The sequence below is a fragment of the Molossus molossus genome, unplaced genomic scaffold (assembly GCF_014108415.1).
Source record: "Molossus molossus isolate mMolMol1 unplaced genomic scaffold, mMolMol1.p scaffold_m16_p_16, whole genome shotgun sequence".
Taxonomy (NCBI): Eukaryota; Metazoa; Chordata; class Mammalia; order Chiroptera; family Molossidae; genus Molossus; species Molossus molossus.
This window is the reverse complement of record NW_023425351.1, coordinates 45,082,410-45,105,668: the sequence shown is the minus strand read 5'-3', so window position 1 is coordinate 45,105,668 and position 23,259 is coordinate 45,082,410. Positions and strand designations below refer to the sequence as shown.

Genomic DNA, 23,259 nt, shown 5'->3' with positions numbered 1-23,259 from the left:
GCCTCGGCGACACAGTTGGTAAGAGCGAAGCTATTCTAAGACAGTGCTTGACAGTCACCGGCAAGAAGCGCTGATGTTAGGTGCGTTTCTGCAGTACTGTTGTTGGGCATCTGTTTTCCATCTACATATTTTTATATTAAAAAATAGAGCTTATTGCTCGGCCGGTGTGGCTCAGTGGTTGAGCATTGTCCCATGCACCAAGAGGTCACCAGTTGGATTCCCAGTCGGGGCACATGCCCAGGTTGCGGGCTCGATGTTTCTCTCTCATCAGTGTTTCTATCTCTCTTCCTCTCCCTTCCTCTCTATCTAAAAATCAATAAAAATATATTTTTAAAAAATAGGCCTTATCCACATAGCAGTGTGCGTAGACCAGTGCTAATTTGCACAGTTGTGCTTGACCATAGGAAAAGGTTAATCTTATCTCTATGCCCTTCAGTCGTCTGACAAAATCTCCTTGTTTTGAAGTATGTTCACTTTTCAGAAAGTAATGGGTTAATGTTATATTCCCCTTTTGCCTTTTTCTAAGCTCATTGGAAGCCAAGCCAGATATCACTTTGGAGCTTTTCTTATAAGTTAATCCTTTTATCATCTTATAATACTTACAATGGTATTAAATTACTTCACAAGAGTGAAAGGGATTTTTATTAACTGCATCTTTGTATAATCATCCACAATATGAGGTGAGCACTTACTCTGTGTGGGCTTGGTGATGGGGAAGGGGTAATACAGAGGCTTCCAGAAACTTCTGGTCTAAGAGGGAAGTGTGTATATATTCGTTAGGATATTAATTCAACTGCTTTAACAAAGACTAAATAACAGTGACTTAAACAAAATAGAGGGATCCCTCTCTCTTTCTCTCTGTCTCCTTCTCCTCAGCTGGTAAGCAATCAAGGGAAAGGAGATCATCTCTTAACTCTTTCCACGGTGTTACGCCACCATCCCCTACTGTGTTATTCTCATGATGGTGAATCTTGGCTCCCACTCCCACATTCTGGGCCCTGGGAAGAGGGAGAAGGGAAAGTTAACAGTGGCTTCCTTTGAAGGATATGACCCAGAAGTTGGACATCTCACTTTTACTCATATCCCATTGGACAGAACTTAGTCACATGTCCATACTCAAGACAAGAAACAGAGTATGGAGGGTTGCCACATGCCCAGCAGGGGAATTCTGTTACTGAAAGGAAAGAGTGATGGACTGTGGGACACACATGAAAGTCCCTGCTCAGCCACATCCACAAACATATCTGCAGCTCCAACTAAAAAGGTCTCGAAGGACAAGGCTGCATCTCACCTTCTCAACACCTTGCACATTGTGAGTGGTCAATAAATATTTGTTGATTGGATGGTTTGATTAATGTACTTTCACTCCAGAGATTTTGTGGAGAGTTGTTATTATAATTCCCCAAACACGCCTGTGGTAAATACTTCAAGAAAATAAATGTCAAAGGACACATAGTCACGGATGGGTTCTCCATACACTTACACACCCCTTCGTGTTAACCTAGAGAGGCAGCCTGCAAAAGGCAGACTCAGACTAACTGGTTCTGTTCCAGAGCATTAGCAGCTTCATTAATGCTTCCAGAGATCAAGCTACTGCTCTGGCAAATTTGCAGACCTAACTCTGGGAACTAAAAGCCAGAGTTTAGTGTGGTTGCATGGCAAACATACTGTATTCCTTTTTTTTTTTTTCCTGTTAATCCTACCTAAAAGATATTTTTTCCATTGAATTTTAGAGATAGTGGAAAGGAAGGGGGTAGGGGAGAGAGAGAGAGAAACATTGATGTGAGAGAGACACATTGATTGGTTGCCTCTGGATGCACCCTGACCAAGACTGGGAATGGAACCTGCAACCCAGGTACATGTCCTTGACCGGGAATTGAACCCAAGACCCTCTGGTGCACAGGCCAGCACTCTAACCACTGAGCCATGCTGGTCAGGGCTGCATTCCTTTCTTAATCCATCATGCTTCATGGGAACCAGGATCCCAGCCTTCCCCTTCTCCAGGCAGCAGTCCGGCTGGTAGAATTGTTCTGTCTCGTCCATGAGGAAATGAAAATGGATCCTGCAGGAGGAAGTAACTAGAGCAGCAGTAAAGCGTCCCTCCCCTGAATGAACATCTGTTCAAACTTTTCGCAGCTCCCAGGGGACAGAACACAGTCTTCGATCTATAAAGGAAAATCCTCATCCACTTGTACTCTACTAACTGGCAATTTATGATCATTTGACCTCAAGTGGCCCTGGGTTTATGATGCCTTTGAAGGAAGCCAAGCTGGGTCAATAAATATGGTAAACAAAAGTATAAGGGCTGTTTGTCATATTCATGAGAGCAGACCTTTGCAGAACTTAACGTCATGAGCTATTGGATTTAAATGACTGCTGCTTATGCCGAGCAATTCACAGCTTCAACAGCAGAGAGCCATAGCCACACCTCAGTTTGAAACTGCAGGTTAAGATAAAGTTAAGTTGCTCGGTAGACTTGAAAGAAACAGCCTGCGCTGTGGTTCGGGAGTTGCACCAGCACACACTGGCCTTTCTTCATTCATCTGAATTAGCAAGGAGTTTGCTGAATCTGGTTACGAGAGCCAGATGCAATCCTGGAACCTGGCTACTGCAATCCAGATGTCAGTTTGCCTTTGCTTTAGGGTGAACATTTAGCAGTATGGCCTTGGGCCAATCCTCTTCTCCTAGTGTAGCAGGCTCCCAGTAGCTGGCAGCTCGTCTGGGCCCCCAGCTGGCTCTTGTTTCCAGCGGCTTCAGAGCCCACTGGCCTGGAGGTAAAGGGGCAGCGATAAGTGTTGTAAAAATAAAGTCCGTTGCTAGCCAGGCCCGCCAAGTCCAGGCTCTCCGTTCTTGGCATGACCGGTCGTCAGTAGAGGAGGTGACCCACTGGGAGAAAAGGGATGAGATGTTCTCTAACCAGGCTTACTCCGTGTGCTCTCAGTCAGTGGCTCTTGGAGAATCATGTCAGAACCAGGCTAATGGGACGGGGGCCATAACCTTGGGTCAGCTTATTTACTGACCACCCTCTTGTGTAACCTTTTGGGGTCTGGTATAGCCTTGGAAACGCAACGTCAGAATGCAGGACTGTTGCTTATTACTGAATTACTGAGGAAGCAAAAGTATTGGGGGTTATTTAATCAGGGACCAGTCTGGCGTCTCCTGCAGTATGCCCTATGGATGCTACACTTGGAGCATCAGACATCGCTGCCCAAGGCAAGCTTCGGGGGTAGCTGTATGTCCCCCCCCTTTTTTTCACACAAGAAAAGGAAATATTAGTAACTATAGCTCCTGAAAATTCAGTCTGATAATCTGAAACTTCAATGACTTTTTCTCATCTTCTTTAGTGATCAGTATCTGACTTTATGGCTCCCTGCCCCTTATTCTCCAGAACTCTTTGTTGTATGGCTGAATTGAGAAGAGTAGGAAAGAAAACATTGCTGACCTGGCCCTGAGACTCGGCTGTTCCTTAGAATGTTCTCAAGACCGACCTGGATTTCAGATGAGAACTTCTTCCAGAAAACACACACACACACACACACACACACACACACACACACACACACACACACACACACGTTTTCTTCATTTTACTGCTTGCAATTTCCCTTATGTGCCAGGGAATTAAAGGTGAGTCTCTCTCCACCTCCCTCTCTTCTCTTCTTCCTGCCACCCCCCTCCCTCTCTCCCTCAGTTTCCTTGTCTTTAAAGACACTGACAACCTTTCTGGCATGCTGCCCAAGCTTAGGAGAGAGAATCTTTGCAAACATTTCTTCTGCTCATTGGCATGGGAGCACTGTATAAATCAGCTAGACACGTTGTAAAACTTCCTCATTATCAACATTCACTACTGTTTCCTTTTATGACTGCTTCTTTGTCTTCTGAAAAGCATTTCAGATGAAGCAATACTGTTATTAAAAATGTGGGCGGCATCTGCTCGTATGCTTGCCTGGTGGAATTGCAGGTGGTTGCCATGAATAGTAGAATGCTAGGTCCCTACAGGTGAGCTAAAAATAGTAATTTATGAAGTAAGTTGGAGATGGAAGTGGAAATTCAGCTTCCTTATTAGCCAGTTGAGTCCCTGGATTTGTTCTTTCTAGGTAAAAGAGCTTTGAGATCTACATGTGACTTACCTATCCGATTCAGTTGGGATCAAGTTTTTTCTTATTTTTGGTTGCATAAATTCAAATTCAATTATTTTTTAAAAAAAAGTGTTTTGCATGCCCTTTGTGCAAGTGCTGTGCTGAGCACTGGACATACTTAGTTATATAAAACCAGCCTTGCTATTGGGGTGCTCATGATCCCTCCAGGGAACTTTCATCTGTCGACAGCAATGCTCTTGTAATGCAGTGAGCACTATAGTAAAGATATACACTAGAGACACAGGGCCGGGGTGGGGGTGGGGATGGAATATATGGTGGATAAGAGCACGTGGTCTTTGATGGCATTTATATGGGGTTAAACCTGGATCTACCATTATTAACTGGGTAGACAAGTTAGTGAATGAATGAATACCTAACTTTCATTGTTAGTATTGGGATGAAAAGAAATACTAGAATGGTATATAAAGTGCTCAGGCAGGGTTTGACACCTAGAACACCCTCAGTGAATGGGCACTTGTAACTGATGAGTAAGCGGTTGGTTCAGGCTTTATCTGGTAGAAGTCTGGGCAGCACGAGGAAGGGTCGTGGAGGCTTAGACCTCAGCAGGAGACACCTGTAAGAGGTGAGAGCTCCTGGCTGTGCCTGGGGCAGGAGTGAGTGGAGAGAGGGTCAAACACTTCAGAAAAGACAGGGGCCAGGCTGAGATGCAATTTGTAATGTCAGATTGAGAGATCACACTTGACATTGAAGACCATGAGGTTTATTGGCGATTTGCAAGCAACAAAGTGGCATAAAGAGATGTGAGTTTTGCCCTGGCCGGTTTGGCTCAGCGGTCAGAGCGTCGGCCTGCGGTCCTGAGAGACCCGGGTTCGGTTCCCGCTAAGGGCATGTACCTCGGTTGCAGTTTGTCCCCGGCCCTGGTCGGTTGTGCGGGTGGCAACCACTCGATGTGTTCCTTTCACATCGATGTTTCTCTCTCTCTCTCTGTTCCTCTCTCTCCCTCCCACTCTACCTGAACAAAAAATGGAAAAATGTCCTCGGATGAGGATAAAAAAAAAAAAAAAAAAAGAGATGTGAGTTTTAAAAAATAGCCTTTCTCATAGCTGCATGTGCATCTGTCTGGAGGGGAGACTAGTCGGAAAGCGAGTACACCAGAGCAAGCCAGAAGTTATGTCCCATTCACTCCCTCTGTATTTGGTCAAGGCCTGTTGTCTGGGCATTTTGCTAGGAACCAATAAAGACAGAGTGTGGGCAAGGGGTGGAGAGAGGGAAAATAATACATTTTTTTTCTGAGATATAATTGATCAGAACTGGTGACTCTCTGGAAGCAGGCGTGATGAAGAAGAACAAGCGAAAAATAATTTCATGGGAAAATGAGATCTTTTGCATCATTGGAATTCAAAGTACTTTGTCACAGCTAGGAAAGAAAGAAAGACAGCCATGTTTCTTTAGCCTTTCTCCTCCCCTCCTTCTTTTACTTTGGGAAAGAAATCACAGGCGCTAGTGATGGCTGGCTCTCTCTGGGCAGCTGGTCCACAGCCTTCTGGGATCAGGTCATGCTCTGCATTGGCTTCCAGAGAGATAATGAAAATTGAGTGAACAGTAAGAAATTAACAAACAGCTTTGGACAACATTCTCCTGGTCACCATGGCACCTTGAATGTTCAACTAATTTTCTTTTGAAAAGAGAAATATCAGTTGACTTTGGAAAGTTGTTTTCCTGTCAAAGTGGAAATGTTATGAGAGACGATATTAAAAAATGGAAAATGTGAGGTTATTTGATGAGAGGTTGAGGCCGGGATCTGAAGGCCACCTTAGGTCAACAGTTGGAGTGAGTGGTGATGTGTAAATATTGACATGGGGCCCGAGAGGAAACAAGGAGAGGAAAAAAGATTACGGCATGAGATGGCTTTTGCTTATTGGAAAGACATTTATGTAGGAATAATAAAATCTTTTTTGAAAGACAGATTATGAGACTGAGGAGGAAGCCACTCTGTCTTTGACTGTGTTAATTCTTCCAGAAGTTATCAGCCACACCCTTCACTGGAAACACAGCCATGGGTACTGTGGCATAATTTATTGCCCTGGGGTGGGTAAGAGTCAATAACTTAACGTATTGCATAGTGGATATTCTAATAGGATAAATTTAATAATCATGAAAGAAAACACACTGTATATAGTATGGTATTTGAGACAGATTCTTACCAGGATAATCTCATCCAGCCAGATTATTTTATCAGATACACTTGTAACTGGTGAGAGCTATTCCACAAACAGGTACAAGGGGTGTTGCATCCCTCCTATTTTTTAGTTAAATCTTCAGAGCTCCCATACACGCTATTAGCAGGCAAACCAATATATCTCCCTTGATCTGATCCCTCCCCGTAATTACTTAGCAATCTCAGGGGTGTAACAGTTAGAAATGGCCCTTGTCTTCCACGTGCCTCGCCCAGGCTGCTGAGGTGTGCTCGGCCCGCTTGTACTTGCTTCTTACTCTCAGGGATGATGTCGAACACTGGCCCTCTGCAGTCTGACAGGCGCTGATGTCCATTGCTGCAGGGAATCCTAGCTGGTCCTGCTGACCACTCAGGTCAAGGAATGTCCCAACCAAGAGGGTTCACCTATACACCCAATTCTCGGGACATAGGTGAGACCCAGTTGTGCTGAGTCAAGGCCTCTTAAGCATCTGCCTCCTCATGGAGTCTTTTCCCATGGTCCTTCACCCAATGAACCAACTTCTCTAGTAGCTCCTCAGAATAAAGGACCTTGAAACATTTCTCCCTATAAATGTAGGGCCACTAGCCCTGCATTTATAATCATACCCGAGGCCAGTTCTGATTGGATTTTTGCCATTTGTCTTAATAAAAAGGGGGGGGCAAAAATTTACTCTCTGGTAGGCCCCCTGTGCTACGAAACCGCCCTACACGAGTGTGTTTAGGCATCATCTTGCTTCTTATTCTCTTCACATTCCCCCTAATTCCAGAACCCGAAGCAGTTCAAACTGAGCTCACAATGGATTAACCTGTTGGGAATCTCGTTTTGCCACCACTATGTGCTATGCTTTGCTGGTAAAAGAATACTCTGCTTGCCCAGGCAGTGTGGCTCAGTGGATGAGCATCAACCCATATACCGAGAGGTCACTGGTTCAATTCCTGGTCAGGGCACATGCCCAGGTTGTGGGCCCGATCCCCAGTGGGGGGCATGCAGGTGGCAGCCTGCGATGTTCTCTCTCATCGTTGTTTCTATCTTTCTCTCCCTCTGTCTTCCTCTCTCTCTAAAAATCAATAGGGAAAAATAATTTTTTTTTTTTAAAGAATACTCTGCTTTACCATGTGGCCTACGTTCCCAAGACATATACATATTTGTATACAATATAGTGGCCAAAAGGTGAATGGTTAGCCACGAAAGGTTAGCTTTGTCCTATTTTTCTGTTTACTAAGGGATGCTCTCGTTAGTTGGAAAGGATTTCAGCCAAGAACAGTAGCTAGACAGTAGCAGACGGTACAACGTATTTTCTGGCTTTCCAAAACCTATTACTCCATTTCAGCTGGAAAGCCTTCGGATGTGAGATGCAGGCTGGAAAGAGGCTGCTGGAAGGAAAACCCATGATACAGAGAAGAAATTTTGAGAGAAAAGAGAATATGGTGGACAAGAGGTGGTGAGGTGTGGTAGGCCCTGTGCACGAACCCTCTCCGTGTTCCACTGTCGGGTATGACCCTTGACGGCTACTGGATCCATCTCTATCTAAAAGCAGCCGTGCTGGGCGGGGTTGGCAGGGCACAGCAGAACAGCCAAATTAAGCTCCTGTTTACCGTGATTAAGGTGACCATATAATGTATTGTGCAAACAGGAATATTTTTTAAAGTATTAATATTACTCTACTGGTAATAAAGCCAGGGCGATAGGTGTAAACCAGGACTATTATAGGCAAACCAGGAGTTATGTTCATTCTCACCATGATAGATCTGTATTTTGAAGACACTATATTTAAAAATTGAGTTCTTGCCCGGCCAGTGTGGCTCAGTGGTTGAGTGTCGACCCATGCACAAAGAGGTCGCCAGATTCCCAGTCGGGACATGCCCAGGTTGTGGGCCAAATCCCCAGTGGGGGGTGTGCAGGAGGCAGCCAATAGATGTTCTCTCTCATTGGTGTTTCTATCTCTCTCTCCCTCTCCCTTCTTCTCTCTCTCTAAAAGCAATAAAGAAAAAAATATGTATTTAAAAAAATTAAAGAATTAAAAAAAAATAAAAATAGAGTTCTTTTCTGTGAAAAAATGCATTATTCTGGTTACTGTGGGAACTAGCAAAATGCTATGCCGCCTCAAAGAATGGACAATCTAGTTGTACAGAAAAGACTTATATACAAAGAAATTGCCAGGAACCATTCAAGGTGCTATCTAATCAAGTGCCAAATAAATGTGTTGTCAGTGATACCTGAGTAAAACTGGAAATGTCACAGGCTATGGTAGGAAGGACCGTAGCCTTGGGGCTAAAACACCTGTGTCAAGTCATGAATCTGTCTTTAGCTGGGTGATCTCATGCAAGGCACTTCATCTCTTTGAGCATCCACTTACTTATTTAATTGATTCATGCATTCATTTCGTAAACATATAGACTTGCTGTGCACCATTGAATCGTGGTGGTCAAGAACATGACCTCAACAGAGACATGCCTGGGTTTAAGTTGCAGCTCTGACTGACACCTTGACTTTATTTAACCTCTCTGAGCTTCAGTTTCCTCATCTATTAAATGGTGATAATAAAACCCAGCTCACAGAGCTGTTGTAAGCTATCATAAACGAGGAAATAAAGTGAGAGTTTGTATATAAAACATTGAGCAGTTTCTGACACATAGAAAAAGCTTAAATATGATAGCAATTATTATTGCTCTAGGTGCTATGCTAGTTGCTGGGAATGCAAAGGAGAATGGGGGAGAGGGACACTGTGTAGACCGAAGCAGACAACAGTGTCTGCCTGAACACCGCTCCGAGCTGTTTGGAGGATTTCGTGAGGACAAGAGCTTCACGTGCTATATAACATGCCGAACAAAGGAAAGACGTTATGGCCGTTACCAGTGGTGGGGCCATTGTCTGGATTCTTCCCTTTTCCTGTGAGGATGGAAATAGGAGATAACCTGCAAATAAGAGATAACCCTATGTATCCCACATAATCCACATATGCATTCTCTCACAAAACAAGAAGTCCAGAGGTGAAATGTTTTCAGGGTTGGTTATTTCTGTGGCTTAAGGATGTCATCAAGAGTCCATATTTCCGCTGCCGTTCTCAGATGTTGGTTGACCCACCTCAGGATGACACTGGCTGCGGTAGTTCTAGACATTACATCCTCCGCACACCACTCTAAGGCAGAGACTATCTCTTCCTCATATCTTTTCTTACGATCTAAGAAGCCCCTCTCAGAATCCTACCCCAACCCATATACATATGGATTCCATGTCTCTTCCTAAGCCAATCAATGATAAGGTAAAGCTTCTATAATTGTCTTTTGCTAATCAAGGTACCCCCTCTTGGGGCTGGGGATTTTTTCATCTTCCCCAAACAAGGCATTGTAGAGGATGCAGAACACCTGAACAAATCAGGTTTCTGTTAATCGGGAAGGAAAGAGAAATGGTTGTTGGGTACCCACCTACGGTGTTTTCCACAGTCAGTATATCTAGTCAGTCACTACGTCTCTTAATTCCACCTCCAGTTTCTCTTAAATTCACCCTGGCCTTTGCCCAGGTTCCCAACATCTCTTACCTGGACTCTTGATTCCTTTTATCTCTGTTCCAACCGTCTGATCTTCCCTTCAGCTTCCAGTCAGTTCTTTATATAACGTAAGTCTGAGTATACCATGTCCTAACTTAAAGACTCTCGAGGATCAAGTTAGATGCAGCCACCTCTTTGAAGGTGCCCCAGATGTTTTATTATGGCTCTTTCATAGCCCTGATAAGGGACCGTCTTGCATTTGAGCAACTATCTTCTTGTTCCAATACGGTAGCATTGGTGACATGTGGCTGTTGAACACTGAGACGTGGCTGGCCCAAACTGAGACGTGTTGTTAAGTGAAAAAAAGACACTTTGACTTCCAAAGACTCAGAACAAAAAAGAGAGGAATTTAAAATTTTTTCATTAATAATTTTTAAATTGATTCTATGCTGAAATGATAACGTTTTGGATACATTTTGGTTAAATGTAATACAGTATTAAAATTCATTCCACCTGTTTCTTTTTAATTTTTAATGTAATGACTAGACTATTTAAAATTACCTACAAGATCCACATTTGTAGCCCATGTTGTTGTCTGTGCCCTGGATTGCTCGCTCCTGCAGCAGAGAGGCCGCATCTAATGCATCCATTATTCATCACGTGGCGCCCTGTCTTCGCCTCGGGTCCATCAGAGTTGGAAATGACTCAAAACACTGCAGTTGGTTAAAACGAAGTGGCTTTTGCTTCTGTGTTCTAACGAGGCTGAAGCTTCCATTTAAGTTGCCCCCCTGGGATGGCTCTTCATTGTGGTCACTTCCCAGTTGTTAGGAAACGATCCAAATTGGAAGAGAAGAAAAACTAGAATTTAAAGATTTTGATTGTTTGCTTGCCTCTCTTAGTTTTCATTCTGTCTTAGCAGGCATTCCTCAACAAATCACATTTTGCACTTTGAAGGTAGTGACTACAACCCCCAGAATTTTTTGTTCTTTTTACAATTGCTATTAGGACTAAAGAAGAAGATGTAAATCATGCTCTTTTTATTCAATTTCATTGAATTACAGCTGGCATTTTTTCTTTTCATGAATAAAATAATTATATATATATACTTTTAAAAACAATTTATTGTATTCTTAGACAGGATTATTTAGAAGACTGAGGAAATTAACACATTCTAGAAAACAGTAGGAAATCTGCTAATAATGGTACAATGAAAAAAAACCTTTTTGTATTTCATGAGCACAAATGAAGGAATTAAGTTTTATCACAGTAGCCGAAAAGTGCCATTGTTTGGGGGGAATCGTTTTTTCCAGAACTATCTGAAGAATTACAGTTTGAATTTGGAAATAAATAATATCCGTGGTCATAAATCCTGTGCGGAGGCGACAGGCTCGTTTGGCTGCCTGTGGTCAAAGGGCCGCGCAGCCTCCGAAGCGGAGTGCGGCCGCCCCTCCCGCCTGGGCGGCTGCTCCCCGAAGACACTGGGGCGGCTGCTCCCCTGAAGACACTGGGGCGGCTGCTCCCCGAAGACACTGGGGCGGCTGCTCCCCCGAAGACACTGGGGCGGCTGCTCCCCCGAAGACACTGGGGCGGCTGCTCCCCCGAAGACACTGGGGCGGCTGCTCCCCGAAGACACTGGGGCGGCTGCTCCCCGGAACGAGCAGGGACAATCGCGGAGACCATTATAGTGTCAGTGGGGCTGCTGTGATAAGTGCTCTTTGCCAGGTCTTGGGAAGAGCATTGTTTCCTGTGGCTTTGATCTGTTCTCAGTCACTCAGAAAAGCTTTGCCCCAGTGACACGTGGAAGCTGGGAAGCCCAGTGGAATTCAGGGAGCGCCCCTTCTGTGGAGTCGTTATCTCAGGACTGCTGGGTGGTCCTTTCTCTCTTTCTTTTTTTATTTTCTTTTAAATTATGGTAAAAAAAAAATATAACAACAAATATATTGTATACCATTTTCAGGTGCACAATTCAGTAGCATTGATTACATTCACAAGGTTGTGTAACTAACACCATTACTCATTGCCCCAAACAGAAACCCTACCTTCATTCACCCCTTTCCCCACCCCTGGCAACCTTTGTTCTACTTCCTGTCTGTGAATCTGGCTCTTCCAGGTACCTGATATAGGTGGAATCATGCCGCATTTTTCCTTTTGTGTCTGGCTTATTTTATTTAGCATGTCTTTAAGGTTTATCCATGTTGTAGCATGTGCCAGAATTCCATTTCTTTTTAAAATTGAATAATATTCTTTTGTATGTATATGCAACATTTTGCTTATCCATTGATCTGTTGATGGACATTTGCATTGTTTTGGCTATGTGTGGTTTTCGATAGAGCATGAAAACGTGGAATGCCACTCCGGTCATTTCTGCTTTTGGATCTATTTCTGATTTTAAAAAGAAAAAAGAAACCCAGATGTTATCTCCCTAAAACAGTCTGGCTTCTCTGCTGAAAAAGAGAGCCCACTGTGTGGAAGGATGTCATCAAGGGGAGACCTCTTTACAATTCACAATTACAGGGCCAGCTGCAAACCCCTCCCAGGAGAGGCCTCAGAGCCTGGCAAAGCTGGGGTGCAGAGGCTGCTCGCTGCCCACCACCCTTTCCTGGGCAGCAAGGGCCTCTGCGGGTCTGACAGAGAGCCCCAGCCACATGCTGTCTGGCTGCTCGTGCAGGAAAGGGATTTTAGAAAGGAGAGTGGACCTGCCCCTGTCATTAGAATTGAAGCGACTTGGAGGAGGATTGCATGTGGGCTTTGTCTAGGAGAGTGCGGCTTCTTTGGGTGTGTGCCGGCTGCCGTTTTACTCTGTGAGGTAGTGTTACTGGACGTGGTAGCCAAAGACCTGTAAATATCCAAATCCTGTTCCTTCATCCCTTCTTCTCTCCTTGGGGTTTCCTTGGGAGCTATAAATACACACACCGTGGGAAATGCCCGTGCTTCCTGTCACTAGCCAGACGACCAGGGTTGGCCTGATTGGTCGGAGTGGGTGACAGGCCCCAGCCCAGGTGTGGCCTCCTTCACTCTCTCCTCCGATCTCAGTGTTTTCACTGAGCTGCTAAGCCGGGAGGGACAGGCTCACTGTACTAATGTTTACGCAGAAGGGATGAGCGAGAAAGTGCCAGAAATGTCGGCTTGTGTCTGGAGCCAGGTGAAAGCAAGAAGCAAGGGAATGTATTGGACTTGAACAAAGGGTATATGAGTCTGGAAACTCACCTAGTGACATCCGTGCTTCTTGGGGAGCAGCCTGAAGAGAGGTGGAGGGAAGGGCAAAGTGTCCTCCTTCCTCTGTGTATATACAGGCATTACACGTATGTGTTTTTTATAACAATCACCTACACCGCACACTGTTATCCCATTTTACAGGGGACAATACTGAGGCTCTGAGAGAACACATAAATAGCCTGCCATACGCTTGAGTAGGGAAGCAGGATTCAGACCCACATCTGTTGGACACCATACTCTTTGATCTAACAGTTATTCCCTTTGTCAGACTTGGTCCCAGAAAAATCCCACGGGGCCTCAGAACACTTGCCCCCATCAGTCCTCTTTCTAATTCTGCTCAGCAGGGGATGGGAATTCCATCAGTTCCAGCAGTCATGTCCTGCTTCCTTTGTGAAGCATTCTGGAGCGTGGGGACCATCCGTTCTGCAGGGCCTTTTATGAGGCTGAATTTAGAAACAATTGAAGGGATTATACTATGAAAATTGTTTCAAGAGAAAAAAGATAAATGACCTTAAGTTCAGAATATTGTAATATTTCAAGGGCTTCTTTCTAATCAACAGTCAAAGCCTGGTTAGACGTAAGTGTTAGAGAGCAGAGCAGCCGCTCTGACGTTTTTCTAAAGGGATTGTAAAAGCACCCAGAGGGAAAGCCAACCCACACAGCTGAGAAGATGCTGCTGCACAGGAACTTGGCACCTGTCATACAGAAAACACGTGCACACACTCCAGAGTGGGAGGAGTGCAAGGGACCACACCATGTTGCACAGTGGTTATATAGTGTGACCAACAGATTTCCCACGCTCCCTGGCCGCGAGAGACCCTCACCCGTTCCCTTTTCCAGCTTCACTTGGCTTTATAGTTGTACCAGCACAGATACTGTGTAACGTATTGGTTAAAACCATGAGTTCTGGAGTTATGGCCCTGCATTTCAATCCTGCCTCTACCACTTACTAGCTGTGTAACCTTGAATAATTCATGTAACGTGTCTGTGCTTTAGTTTCTTCATCTGCAAAGTGAAGATGATGGTAGGGCCTCCTCTGGAGGATTGTCATGAGGATCCGACGAGTTAGTGCGTGTGGAGCGCTGGTTCATAGGGACTGCTCTATAGGAACACGGTAAGTAACAAAAATCACAGCAACCAGCCAGAGCCCACCATGGGGGAGACAGGAAGCAGGTGGGGAAAGGTTTTATTTTTTGATAACCTGGGCCTCCTTCACAGAGGACCCCACAATCAGATTTTTGTTATTATCTCCCCTTAGGTTTATACATCAACTCATAGTGCTACACTGCCGAGACCGATGGGTGGGATGTTCATGGTACCACTTTAGGTCCCTGGACACAGTTTTGGTGGTGTGCTGTGACTTAGTATTCTTTACGAATCCTATAGTTCACCTGCAACCATTGCAACTGTAGTGCATTGAATTTTTACATGTATTTTATAAGTTTGTTTGCTAAACATAAATACTTAGAATAAGTCACAATTTTTGTAAGTCTGTTTTGGTGTTTCTTTATTTCTTTTTAAACCATGAGGATATAAAAAAGGAAGTTGGCCAGACCTCCTTTACATTCTGGGATAAAACTCTGCCCATGGTGGGCTCTGGTGGGTTGTTGTGATTTTTTGTCACTTACCATATTCCTGTAGAGCAGCCCCTACAGACCAAAGCTTTACACACACTAACTCATTGAATCCTCATGACAATCCTCCAGTGGGGCCGTACCACCATCCTCACTTAACAGATGAAGAAACAGAAGCACAGAGAAGTTAAATAAATTATTCAAATCCCATGCCTTTGGGATATTTTCTGATGTGAACGTATCTCATTTCATTGGATGAGGAGGGTCTGAGTTGATGGTGGCAAGTTATTCAAATCAGCTTTTCTCATACAGTTATTAGTGTGTAATCATTCCCCCCCCACTCAGCCTGAAAGGGACCTCGGAAAATAGACTTCAGGAGAAAACAACCTGCAGGGGCGTGAAACTGTGGTGGTCTCCGTGGTGTCCCAGTCGAGATGCTTCCTGATTCGAGTCCCCAAAACTCCTGGTCCGGCTCCCACAGAGAAGGCTCATTATCTCACGTAACTGAGAGTCGTGGGGAACAGCCCAAGTGGTGGCTCAATAATGTCATCAAGGGTTTCTCGAGCTCGTCTCACGTCCTCAGTGTCCTTTTATGCTAACGTTACGTGCTCACAAGGTGACCACAGCAGGTTCAGCCATGACATCGAGCTGAGGAAGAAGGCATTTTCTTTCCCTGGGTCCCATTAGCAAGGAAAACCTTTCCCCAAAGGCCTCTAACCACCTTTCTGTCATGTTTCATTGGCCAGAACTGAGGGTCATGCCTTCCCCAAATTACTTCCTTGCAAGGGGAATACAACCCCATCCCTGGCCTAGAGTAATCAGAATTTGCCCGAGGTACAATGGGGAGGGGGAGAAGACGTCAGAACCACGCACGGCTCTGCTGCGGTGGAACAGGACAGGAGCTGCTGGGTGTGTGCCCCACGGTGCCTGCTACACTGATGTGCAGCAGTGCAGGGCTCTAAACTGGGCTTCTCGTGTGATCCTGTTGGAGCTGCTTTAATCGGATATTGTAGGGTTGGCTGCTTTGAGTGCGTATTAGTCTTGACATAGTTGAGATTGGGTCTTATCTGTTCCTCAGCACATATTTGTCTTCAGTCAGATCTCTGTTCCCTTTAACACCCCCAGGAGTGAGGGCAACTACTCCATCTCCAGGTTGCAATTCCATCAGGGTTCATAGTATCTTGGCATCTTTTTCGTGGGATTTTAGGGACGGCCAAGTGAGAAATGGATCCTTAGCTAACCACAAGGTTGTCATTAACACTGTTCAAAGATTTATCTAATTAGAATGGTATCACAGACATACATGTAATGGATTGTGACTATTACATTAGGGAGGTGCATGGTGAGGACAGTTTGGGGTATGGGTTTTGGTGGATGGAAAGAGGGCAAGGGCCCTGGCCAGTGGGGCTTGGTTGGTTGGAGTGTCGTCCTGAGCACCAGAAGGTCTCAGGTTTGACTCCCGGTCAGGACACATACTCAGGTTGTAGGTTCATTCCCCGATCGGACACAGACACATGTGGAGGCAACTAATTGGTGTGTCTCTCTCGCAACAATGTTTCTCTCTCTCTCTCTCTCCATTTTTTCCTCTCTAAAATCAATCAATCAATCGATCAATCAATCAAAAAATAAATAGGAAAGAGGACAAGAACATCCTCCTAGCAAGTGTTTAGGAAAAATACTGTGCTTTGCATTTGAGGACCTGAATTTCAAATTCCATCACAAAAATGTGTCAGCATGAGCTGTTCTGAAGGTCTGCCTCGAGTCTGTTCCTGTGTTTGCATCTTACAGAGGCTGGAGTGAACATGAAATAACTCTAACATCCATACATCACAATGTTTATTATCATTGCCCTTGTTCTTATTAGTACTTCAATAATAAAGGTATTAATTAATAATAAAATGTCATCCACTTTTCAAAAGGTCACAATCCACTTCACTTTTATGAAATACCTCCATTAGTACCTGTTTTTGCTAACCAAAGAAATCCAAAGATTTTCACTTTAGCAAAAAAGGGCAAAAACCAAAACAGTTCAGCGTTTGTTTTGCAGTGAGCCATTACAAGGGCAGCGAGCCCCAGCAGGGGGTGCGGCCTGTGACCACATATTAGTATCATTTATGTTTTATGTGTGGCTGGGCATGATTTTGTAGGGATTTCTGGGGGTCTAGGAATACTTAAAATGTTTCTGTACTAAATAATGGTAATCGCTTCTGTGCTTTACATCATTTTGACTTATGAAATGTTTCATAGAAACACACTACTTTCAGAGAACAGAAACCTGTATTTGTAGTGCCCTGGATCATTTACACAATACTTTCACATACAGTAAGTACCTCATTCAATCCAGACCTGAGTCATGCCCATTTCGCACATGCAAAACTGAGGCACAACAGTTAAATGGCTTGCTCGGGGTCACTTAACCAGTAAGTGACAGAACAGGAACTCAAATTCAAATCTTGGACCTCTAAGTCCATGTTCATTTCTTTTTTTTTTTTATCCTCACTCGACATTTTTCCATTTTTTTGTTCAGATAGAGTAGGAGGGAGAGAGGAAGAGAGAGAGAGAGAAACATCGATGTGAAAGGGACACATCGAGTGACCGCAACCCACACGACCCAACCAGGGCCGGGGACAAACTGCAACTGAAGTACATGCCCTTAGCGGGAACCGAACCCGGGTCTCTCTGGACCGCAGGCCGACGCTCCAACCGCTGAGCCAAACTGGCTGGGCCCATGTTCATTTCTTATCATCATGCAACCTCATTGCATGTTTGTGCTTCTGAATTTCATCTTTATATTAGAGACCTGAAGTTTCTCTGAATTTTTTGCTTAGTGACTTTCCCTCTCTGAACCTTAATTTCCTCACTGTCAAGTGGGGGATAACTAGTTTGCAGAGTTACTGTGGAAAATTAAATAAGATAATGGATGTGAAAGTGCTTTGTAAAACTCAAGTATTAGACAAGTGGGGTCTTCATTTCCAGCCGCCTTTCTTTAAGTAGGATACCTCGCTGCATCTTGATAGCAGGTGCTTGCACCGGGGTGCAGCTGGATTCAGTCCGGCTCCGTCATGTACTAGCTGTCCGATCTTGGAGACATCATTTAACCTCTCTAAACCTCAGCGCCCTCATCTGTGAAACAGGGGAGTTATACTTCCCTCATAGGGTCATTACAGGGATTCAATGAGATAATGTACAGAAAACATTTAGCACATTGCTGGCATGTGACCAGCAATGACGTGGAGGTGATCTTCGGGCTTGGGGACAGAGAGGCCCTCCGTGAGTTAGAGACTAATCACATAGCGGGTGATTGAGATAATGCCGATTAGCATGGAAAGAGCAGACTGTGGAAACAGCACCTACTCACTAACTCCAGGCGACAACACTTTGTGACGGGGTCTGTCCTCCCGCTTCCACGGCGACGGGCCTGCAGCTGTTCCGCGGGTGGCTGGGTGGCCGTTGCGACATTCCTCTGCGGGGGATGGGGGGAATTGTTACACCACAAAACACCTCTTTCTCTGCAACACAGAAAGTGGGCACATGTGTGCCGAACACAAGAAAAACATCTTTTCCCCAAAAAGAATTGTTTTAACTGGGTCCAATCGAGAAAAGCTTCTCCTGAAGGCTGGAGAGCCCACAGCGTTGGCGGACTGCTCTGCTGTGTCCCGGGCCCGTCTGCCTGCTGTGTGTGGTGGAAGCACATTGACACAGTGTCGGTGAGGCTGAGGATGAAAGGAAAATATTCTGCTGACTGAGTCTTCCCCGAACCTCAGTGACCAGGTCCCAGAGTGTGTTTCTAGGTAACCGAGAGTGTTGGCTGGGGCGTGGCGAGTGGGCACCACAATCGGACCTGTGCGCATCTCACGCCGAGACCAGCGAAAGCGGTGGAGTGGGTACAACCGGAAGCAAAGCAGTCGAGTTAGTCCGAATCAGTGGCGGGCATTCACAATAGAGGGGTGAGATTTGCTCTTTTCTGCAATTGCTAAATTTTATTTTGGTCCTTTAAGTCAGGATTTCTCAGCCCAGGTGTGGGGCCTGTTGGTGAGCTGTGAACGGGGTGGTACCGCTCCCCGGGCCCTCCAGGTGACAGGACCACTCAGGCCTCCTGGGGGTCAGCACCCTCGTCCGCCTCCCCCAGGGTGCTGCATCGAGTGTCATCTTCTGCGTGGGCCACGAGGCAGGCAAGGCCCGGGGGCACTGCTGTGTCCTGCTAACTGCAGAGGGAACACATGGTTCGTAGAAATTCTCACAGGTTATTTCCTGACCAGGCTTAACCTTGACCATGAAGACAGGTGGTAGGTAAACGGTAGTGAAACGGGATCCCTACCCAGCCGGAAACTCCAACCCTACAATTTTTAAGACTTGACAGGGAGAAACTTTTTACAAAGTTCTGTAAGCTGCATCTGGTCTTGCTAGAGAGGGAGACTTCTTTAGTATGTTGGGGTATCTCTTCGACTATGAAAACCACACAATGTAAAGCCACGATTCTCCTTGGAAGCAGATATGTCTAAAATGCTGTAGTTTCAAGAAGTTACTTTTCTGCTGTGGGAGAGGTTTTGTTGAGGGGTATCCAGCTGGCAGGGCTAGGGCTCCAGTCTCGGCCTGTGTGTAGGAGTAAGTGTATCTGAATGCGAGAAAGTTCTAGCCATTTACATTACGATTACATTGGTGCTTCTGAGTACGCACCGTATGCCTGTTTCACACGTTGAAGTTGTTTACTAGTCTCACATAACAAATGCATGGCCTGACCTTTTCTGTCCTTAGCTCATCCCTGCCGCTCCACACTGCGGCTGTCTGTGCTGACACCATAACTACTGAAATACGCGTACTAATGAGCCCTTTTGTTTTGCAAGATTCAATAACAAAGGCCAGAAGGCACATTATTCAGGAAAAAGCAGAATCTAAAATCTAATTTTCTTTACATTTCTTCTAATGAAGTTGGTGCATTTTACAGTTCAGCAGGTGGGTACCCTGAGGTGGGTTCTTGCGTGTGTGTGAGCCTGGACATGGAACACAGGATGCTTCCTCTGCTGTCCTTGCCTCATTGACAGGGCACAGGTCTGCCTGATACTGCCCCGGCTGACCCTAACCCAGGTAGTGACATGCCAGGCAAACATACAAGCACTTTGAATGTTTGGGGAACATGTATGCTGATTCCACTGTATTTTTTTTAACAGTGTTTGTTGTAATGCAAGAGAAAATAAGGTAGCGCCATGGCAGTGAATGACTCCTATTAGAACTGGGAGGAGTAGGGTGCCCTGGACTGTTTGGCTCAGCAGTTAGAGCATCGGCCTGCGGACCAAAGCGTCTCAGGTTTGATTCCCAGTCAAGGGCAGGTACCTTGGTTGTGGGTTCCATCTCCAGCCCCAGTCAGGGTCATGTGAGAAGCAACTTATCCACATATCTCTCTCACATTGATATTTCTCTCTCTCTCCCTCCCACTCTATCTAAAAAAAGAAAAACCGAAGGAAAAATATTTTCAGGTGAGGATTTAAAAATAAAGAATTGGGAGGAGTAGGAAGAATGTCAGGTGGTTAGCTGGGCAAGGGCGGTGTGTGCGCAGGGTGATCAGTGAGTGAACCCACCTGCCCGCACAGCCCAGAAAAGGAGGTGCTATGCCTAGTTGGACACAAAACCTGTCCACAGAGTTGTACCCTATCTTTTTCAGAGATGGTGGGGATCTTTTGTTTGGATTTTTATTTTTATTTTTTTGCATTTTGTGGATATATTTTCACCTTCCCTCTCTTCAGATTAAACTTTCATTTTCATTTCTCTTAACAAGAAATGGAAATAGTAACCAGAGTGTAAATAGCTAGACAGGAAGTCTTTTCCTTAAGCACAGAAGCTTCGCACATGCTCAGACACTTGAATGTGTCCTCCTTGAGCTTTTGCTCTGTTTTCTACTGTAAGGTGTTGTGCTGAGTGGGTAGACTATGAAGGTCTGTGTTCTACTTCCACCTTTAAGACGTGTCAGCCATGTAACTTGGGAAAACCCGTAAATCTTCTCTCTCAATTTCTGTAGCAGAGAAGCAATTAATCTTGCTCCTTTTCTCACATGGCAAGGATCTGCTGCAGCAGCATGTGCGAAAGCCCCGTGGACTCTTGCAGGAAGAGACTGTGCTTGCTTTCAGCTTGTGGTGCAGGGCAGCTGGTCTAGTGCCTGCAGACACTTGGAGTTCCGTAAATATTAGCAGTAAGAACGAGTGGGTTTTAAGATAAGCCACATGTGATCCCAAGTGCGGTGTCCTCTTGTCATTGAAAGCTTTTATAATCTTTATGGTGAGATTAGGAGCGAAGGGAAAATAGGTTAAGTTAGTACTGAGACAAAACTAAATTTAATAATTCACTCAGCCAATCAATGGATTTTTATTGAGCAACTATTGTGTATAAGACCTTATTTCAGGCGCTGAGGTTAGAACAATGAGCAAAGCAGACCAAAATCTGTGACCTCAGGAAGCCTCTATTTTAGTGGTGGGGAGAAGGTGGACAATAAGCAAAATAAAACTGGTAGTGTATTAGAAGCCATAAATGTTAAGGTAATTATTAAGTAGAGAAGGAGGATTGGAAGTTAAAATTTTTACTAGGGGGTGAAGAGTCACTGAAAAGGTGACATTGGAATAGATCTGAAGGAGTAAGAAGTGAGCCATGAGGATGTGAGGAGTGTAGGGAAGGGAGGATTTGAGCCATGAGGCTATGGGGGGTGTGGGGAAGGGAGGACTTGAGCCATGAGGCTATGGGGGGTGTGGGGAAGGGAGGACTTGAGCCATGAGGCTATGGGGGGTGTGGGGAAGGGAGGATTTGAGCCATGAGGATGTGGGGGGTGTGGGGAAGGGAGGACTTGAGCCATGAGGATGTGGGGGGGGTGGGGAAGGGAGGATTTGAGCCATGAGGATGTGGGGGGTGTGGGGAAGGGAGGACTTGAGCCATGAGGCTATGGGGGGTGTGGGGAAGGGAGGACTTGAGCCATGAGGCTATGGGGGGTGTGGGGAAGGGAGGACTTGAGCCATGAGGCTATGGGGGGTGTGGGGAAGGGAGGATTTGAGCCATGAGGCTATGGGGGGTGTGGGGAAGGGAGGACTTGAGCCATGAGGCTATGGGGGGTGTGGGGAAGGGAGGATTTGAGCCATGAGGCTGTAGGGGGTGTGGGGAAGGGAGGATTTGAGCCATGAGGCTATGTGAGGGTAGGAAGCCATGAGGAAATGAATGAACAGAGACATTCAAGGCAGAGGGAACAGCATGGAAGGCCTCAGGAGGAAACATGCCCACTTTGAGTTTGAGAAAGGAGACCCGGGAAACTGAAGTGGTGGGAAAGGACTTGAAGATAATAGGACATATGGTCAAAGAGAAAATAGGATGATGATGAAGAAGATGCGCCTGACTGCTCCCTCTGCCAGCCTCTGTTGCCTCATCACTGAATCCTCACCAAATCTCTTCTCAGGTGAGGAAGCTGATGCACGGAGAAGCCTCGGTTCCTAGGGCTCATACAACCAGTGTGTCTGGGAGCCCGGATTGGGTCCCAGGTCCTTCTGATCCCGACACCCACGAACTTAACCACTGTGCCTTATCGCCTCTCCTGGGTGAGCAGATCAGCCCCGAATCGTGTTTGTTAATATATTCGGGGGGACTTTTCCTTTTTCTTAGCCAACTGATAGTGACTATACCAGCATCAAAAGAACCCCAAGACTACTTTCAGTTTCCTAGGAAAAACAATGTAAGAAGAAAACCAATACTAATACCATTACTGATAAACTTTGACCCTGGAACAAGAAAAGAAAAAAAACCTCAGTTCCCCAGATATTCTTAGTAGAAGGAAAACTCACTGAGCGGAAGTCCATGGATGTTAACTTTGGTTTCTACCAACTGAACAATTGCCAACTGACACCAATACGTATAAATATTGTAGCTTCCTCTGCTTCGAGGAATTCCTGAAAGTGACACAAGCAATATATTGCCCTCTATGGTCAATAGGAAGCAGGCTCGTTAGAATGGAGCCACTGTTTCTTGATCATCTACTACATGCCAGCATCTTTCTCAGAGCTGTAGAGAGAAGTAGCAACAAAATCCCAGAGATTTGCTTGGTCACATGGAAAAGGAAGGACCGCTGAATGGAGGAAGTAATAGCTTCCACCTGAACACCAACTAAGATTTCAACAGGTAGAGGAGAGAGCCATGGTTATAATACTGACTATTGGAAATCATGTCAATGTTTACAAAGGGTTTTATGTTTCTCTCTCATGTGATTCATTCACTGGACCACTGTGAGGATTGGGTGACAATAAAAGTGCTGTGCAGCCCTGGCCGGCATGGCTCAGTTGGCTGGGCTCAGTCCTGTGCACTGAAGGGCTCCCTCCCGCTAGGGGGCGTGTGGGAGACAGCTGATAGACGTTTTGCTCTCACATCGATGTTTCTTTTTCTCTCTCCCTCTCCTTTCTTCTCTCTCTAAAAATCAATACAAAGAAAAACATCTTTAAAAAGTGCTTGTGCAAGTTCAGGGTACAGTGAGGAATTTGATGATTTCTATGAGCTTGGGGCATGACCTTGAAGCTTAGCCTTTAGTTGGCTGTTGGTAAGGAACATGAAAGATCTTTGAGAAATAACCTGATATGATCAGATGGATACAGAGTCTTTAATATGGAGAGCAGTTAATATTTCTGAGTTCAAGTGGGAGATAATGA

General features: G+C 45.3%; 1 protein-coding gene across 6 annotated transcripts in view; it reads left to right on the top strand.

The window, feature by feature from the left end:
- The window catches only part of NCALD (neurocalcin delta), a 163,466-nt gene that overhangs the window by 109,115 nt on the left and 31,092 nt on the right, over positions 1-23,259 (top strand). Inside the window, exon 2 of one of the 6 annotated variants that reach the window (XM_036263936.1) lies at positions 22,023-22,161. The exons of 4 other annotated variants lie outside the window; for them this stretch is intronic. In XM_036263936.1, coding sequence (XP_036119829.1) covers positions 22,035-22,161 — 127 coding nt within the window. In that variant the 5' untranslated portion in view covers positions 22,023-22,034. Of the gene's footprint in view, positions 1-22,022; positions 22,162-23,259 lie in introns of those variants that run through there. One more of the 6 variants, XM_036263941.1, reaches the window with a different exon arrangement.